General features: G+C 41.5%; 1 protein-coding gene across 1 annotated transcript; it reads left to right on the top strand.

Moving 5' to 3' along the window:
• Positions 1-959: 959 nt before the first annotated feature.
• LOC123440688 (cytochrome P450 CYP99A1-like) lies at positions 960-2,799 on the top strand. Its single transcript, XM_045117245.1, has 2 exons — positions 960-1,927; positions 2,009-2,799. The coding sequence occupies exons 1-2, from the start codon at positions 1,007-1,009 to the stop codon at positions 2,639-2,641; spliced, it is 1,554 nt and encodes a 517-aa protein (XP_044973180.1). The 5' UTR covers positions 960-1,006; the 3' UTR covers positions 2,642-2,799.
• The last annotated feature ends 2,686 nt before the right edge of the window (positions 2,800-5,485 follow it).

The following is a 5,485-nucleotide window of genomic DNA, read 5'->3' as shown; positions in this document are numbered from 1 at the left end:
TTCTGTAAAGAAAAAACCTGGTTCATGGCGATGGTGTATCTGCCATCTGTCAGTTATGACCATCAGATTTGCATCTAACACACTTGAGGTAAGTTGTGACATTTTCGCCACACCAGCCCACTGTCTATTCAAACAAACCACCTTTTTTTTACCTCATCCAAACAACCTTGAAGCAAACTTTCGTCTCGTTCTATATAAAAGCAAGCACCATTCTAAATAACAAGTTTAAGGCAAATAGAATATAAAATAAGTCTGTTGGCAACAACACCAACCCTAACAATAAAAGAGTAAAAAGGCCACCAAGCAGCCAATGAGCCAATACATGAGGGACTAATCGGTGAGGCAAGGCGACATGATGTTACTGAACCGGACCCGTTGCCTACAAAACGGGTGTCTGTCCTGCAAAAGGGACATGAATTTAAATGTAGAGTCACAGGTCCGTGTAAGAAGACTGTTATAACCACCTTATAAGGTGTCATCCAGAGAGATCAGGTCATTGCCACAAATACTAACGAGGGAAAAGGCTCTCCTCCTTCTAATGTGTTGGCCCGAGTTTCAAGAAATCCTGTCAGGACCAGGGTCTCCCAGTTAAATCTCAGAGCCTCACGGACAAATCATCATAGAAACAAGAGTGTTTTTTCTTCATGTTTGTGAACATGTATTATTCTACTTTAAATCTAGTAACATACTGGTAAATTGTTATTCCCTCTATAAAGAAATATAAAAGTGTTTAGACCATTACAATATTTCTTTGCGGAGGGAGTATTAGACTTGAAAGTATGTACTTTTATGAATTCAAATACTATCTTTTTACAATTTAATTTGCTTTCCGCGTGTTAGACAAAAGAATTATATCTTTCCACATGCACCTAATTATATTCGAATTTATAATATACTGTAATTCATAGTACGGCGGACATGGGCATGGGACATCGCAAGGCTTATAAAACTCCGAGAGCATTAGTTCTTGCTGTTCGTCTCAGCAAAACAAATCAAAGCCATCCACATGAAGCTAAGCGCAGCCACCGTCTTCCTCTCCGTCGTCTCACTGCTGATCCTTGTGTCCTTGCTTAGCCGCAGATCGTCGGCAAGTTCCAAAAAGAAACGGCCTCCAGGTCCATGGTGCCTCCCCTTGATCGGCAACCTTCTCCACCTCCTCACCTCGCAGCCGCAGGCGGCGCTACGGGACCTGGCCAGGAAGCATGGCCCGGTGATGTTCCTGCGGCTGGGCCAAGTCGACGCGGTCGTGATCTCCTCGCCGGCGGCGGCGCAGGAGGTGCTCCGGGACAAGGACCTCACCTTCGCATCGCGGCCGAACCTGCTCGCGTCAGACATCATCCTCTACGGGAACATGGACATCGCCTTCGCGCCCTACGGCGCGTACTGGCGCACGCTACGCAAGCTCTGCATGATCGAGCTCCTCAGCGCGCGCAAGGTGCGGCAGCTCGAGCCTGTCCGGGACGGCGAGACCCGTTCCCTTGTCAGGAAGGTCGGCGCCGCGGCCCGAGGCGGCGAGCCGGTCAACCTCGGGAGGCTGCTCTGTTCGTGCTCGATCTCGATCACCGCCAAGGCGACGTTCGGCCGGCTGTGTGACGAGCAGCTCCAGAAGCAGTACATGCCGGTGGTAGAAGTGGCTGTGAAAGAAGGCGGAGGTTTCAGCGCCGGGGACCTCTTCCCGTCTCTGTGGTTCGTCGACGTCGCCACTGGGCTGACACGCCGACTGTGGCGAACGCGCCGTCAGCTGGACGCCATATTTGACAAGATGATCTCTGAGTGCGAGGCACAGCGAGCGGAGAAGAAGAAGACCACGTCGACGAAGACCACCGGAGATGAAGAAGAACACCTCCTGAATGTCTTGCTTAGGATCAAGGACGAGGGGAAGCTTGAGGTCCCCATTAGCATGACAAGCATCAAAGCAATCTTATTTGTAAGTGGTGACACGGTCTCAAAACCGTATTAAATAATATATCCGGCCTTTTCTTTTCTTTTGTTCATGCTCGTGGTGCAGGACATGCTCACCGGAGGAACGGAGACAACGTCGTCGGCCGCCGAGTGGATCATGTCGGAGCTGATGAGGAACCCCGAGGCGATGGCCAAAGCACAGGCCGAGGTTCGCCAGGCACTGGACGGCAAGAGCCCGGAAGAGCACGAGGGCCTCTTGGACAAGCTACGCTACACGAAGATGGTGATCAAGGAGGGCTTGAGGTTGAACCCAGTGCTGCCGCTCCTTCTCCCCCGCCTCTGCGGGGAGACCTGCGACATCGGCGGGTTCGAGGTCGCCAAGGGCACCAAGGTCATCGTCAACGCGTGGGCGATGGCGCGGAGCCCCGAGCACTGGCCCGACGCGGAGGAGTTCAGGCCGGAGAGGTTCGACGGTGGCGCGGCGGCGGACTTCAAAGGCTCGCAGTTCGAGTACCTCCCGTTTGGCAGCGGGAGGAGGATGTGTCCTGGAGATACCTTTGGGCTTGCCGTGCTGGAGCTCATCGTGGCGCGACTTCTCTACTACTTCGACTGGAGCCTCCCCAATGGGATGCGGCCGCATGAGCTCGATATGGAGATGATCGTCGGCTCCACGGCGAGGAGGAAAAACCAGCTGCACCTGTTGGCGTCGCCGTACAGGGAGCTTCCCGTGGAAATCTGAAGGCTGCGAGCCTGCGCACGCAGCTCTCATCGTTGTGGTTAAACTTCTTTTTTTAGATGTGTTCATGGTTCTGTTTGGAGCTTGTGTTCTTGGGTTGGACAAATATAAATATCACTACTGTAATTCACATATATATGTTGAATTTCACATTTGATAAATACTGGGATCTTCTTTATCTTTTTAACTTGACGAGCTTATAAGGTTTTGGATCCCAATATTGCGTTAATCCACTGCATGGCGATGGCTAAATAGGCAAAATCTTGAACTCTTCGCAAGTAGGGATGGCAATACGTAATCATTATTCACGTACCTTACGGGTAAAAACACTATTAGGATAAATGTATGAAAAAAATACTCATGAGTATATAAATAGAAAAATCTGAAAACCATCGGCCATCGGATAGAGTGGGTATGTATATGGGATCATATAATCCATATCCATATACCCATGTACTCATATAAAATGTATGTAAACTCAAAATTATCTCTACAATCTACACTATATTAAGAATTTGTGAACTGAAAGTGTATGCCTATGTGTTATTGTTTATGACTCTATGATGTTATTTTATAAGTATGTGTTGGAGTTATAATCTATCTTTATAGACTATATGATATGATGCAGTTTATAACTACAAGTTGTTCAAATTGATGTTTTGCAAATATGGGTAATTTTATTCGTGGGTACCCGTCTATCTTATTGTGTAACGGGTATGGAAAATAATTATATCCGTTGACGGATATGAATAAAGATGATGAGTAATCTTAGAGGGACATATAAGCATATGGGAAGGCTTCATCCGTACCTATACCCTGCGGGTGCCATACCTACTCGCAAGTGGCTGGGGCAAAGATCATGGAGCCCTGTTTTGGGAAAACCAAGACGAGAAGTTAGCATAGCCTAAGGCCATGGGCCACCATTTCTCATTTATCTCTTTTATTCACATCATCATTTGATCAAGGAGGATACATACCTAGCGGCAGTGCATGCACGCCTTGTTCAGCGGCGACGGCTAATTGAGGAGGTCCTATTGGACGCGCTTTGCGGCAAATTGCCGCCGCGACGCACACAAGGGGCCGAGTGGGCCATCCCATTTATGCGTCGTGGCGACGTAAAAATCAATCGAAAAATAGGTCGAAGGTGGGATTCAAACTCATTACCTCCAGCTCTAGAGCCAATAACGCTACCCACTCGGGCTGTCCTGCGCTAATAAAAATTGTCCAGTGCGAAATCTAAAAGAATATGTAGGTGGGGATCCTATATTTTTAAAACTTTTTCGACCATTCTTTTGGAAAATATGAAAAAGGTTATTGAATATGTGAGCGATGTTTGAAATCGTGAAAATAATTTTGAAATGCTGAAAAAACTGAACACTTATCGTAACATGTGAACACATTTTAAAATTCGAACACAATATAAAAACATGAACATATTATAGAAAAGGCAAAAAAATATGAATTTTTATTAAAACCAAACATTTATTTTAAATGAAAACAAAAAAGAAAAAACACGAATAACTTTCCTAAATGCAAAATATTGTTTTTGAAACATGACCATTTTATTAAAATGGGAACAAATTAAAAAAACCTGAATAAATTCAGAAAATAATGAAAACACTTAAAGTTCTGAATGAGCTTTTTTTCAAAATATGAAATTTTTTGAAAAACATGAAAAATAAATTGAATGAACATTCACTAAAATTTGAACAATTTGTGTTTTGTAGAAAATTAGAAATTCCAAACATTTTTCAAAAGCTAGAATAAAATGTGAACAACTTTGAAAATGGGACCATGTTTTGAAATGGGAACATTTTCTAAGTTCCAGATCAAAAGTTGGAAATGCGAACATATTATAAAATTTCCAAACAAAAATTAATAATACAAAACAAATTTTAAACTCGAACATTTTTTAAACAGCTAAATAATAAGAAAAATGAACATTTTTTGGAATTTATGAATAAGTTCTGAACTTGTGAATTTTTTTAAAAACAGAAACATTTTTGAAATACAGCAAGAAATTTTGCAAATAATGACCAATTTATTGAAGTGGGATTTTTTTTTCCAAATTCCAGAACAAAAGTTGGAAAAGGGACATATTATAAAAACAAATTTGTGAACTTTTTTTTTCAATTACAGAACAATTTTTGATTTTTTTAACATTCTCGAGAAAAGTAGAAATCTTGAACATTTTTTTGAAATTTGTGAACAATCTTTGAAACCTGAACATTTTTTGAAAATCTTAATAAAATGAAATGTGAACTTTTTTTAAATTTAGGAACAAATATTGAAATTCCGAAATTTTGTAATTCCCAGGAAAATTGGGGAAAAGGGAACATATTTCGAAGCTTTGAACATATTAGGTAAAATAGTGTAAATATTATGTAAATCGAGAACATTTTTGTAAAATCCTAAACTAATTTTCAAAATCCAGAACATTTTTTGAAAAAGCAATTTAGTTTCTGAATTTGAAGAACAATTTATAAAAATTCTGAATATTTGTCAAAAATCAAGAACATTTTCTGAAAATCCAGAATATTTCTTATAAAAAGCGAAAATAATTTTCCGAATCTGAAGACCATTTTTTCAAAATCTATTTTTTTAAATTTAGAGTATCATTTTAAAAGCTAATATATTTTTTGAAATTTCAAAATCATTTTTTGTTAAATCTAGAACATTTTTCGAAACATAAACAGAAAGAAAAAACATAAAAGAATAAATAAAATAGAAAAAGAAAATAATACCGGTTCGGAGAACCTTCGGCTATGTTTCGGTTGGAAACGTCTAGAAGGTTCTCAAAACCGGGGTACAAACGGGTCGGCCCACTTATGAACCAGATGTGGAATC

The sequence above is a fragment of the Hordeum vulgare genome, chromosome 3H (assembly GCF_904849725.1).
Source record: "Hordeum vulgare subsp. vulgare chromosome 3H, MorexV3_pseudomolecules_assembly, whole genome shotgun sequence".
Taxonomy (NCBI): domain Eukaryota; kingdom Viridiplantae; phylum Streptophyta; class Magnoliopsida; order Poales; family Poaceae; genus Hordeum; species Hordeum vulgare.
The sequence above is the reverse complement of the archived record's forward strand: the minus strand, read 5'-3'. Positions and strand labels throughout refer to the sequence as shown.

Excerpts from the sequence above, each read along its gene's own strand:
- LOC123440688 (XM_045117245.1), top strand. The coding sequence starts at position 1,007 with ATGAAGCTAAGCGCAGCCACCGTCTTCCTCTCCGTCGTCTCACTGCTG. Across the intron at positions 1,928-2,008 it reads GCATCAAAGCAATCTTATTT|GACATGCTCACCGGAGGAAC; the intron begins GTAAGTGGTGAC and ends CTCGTGGTGCAG.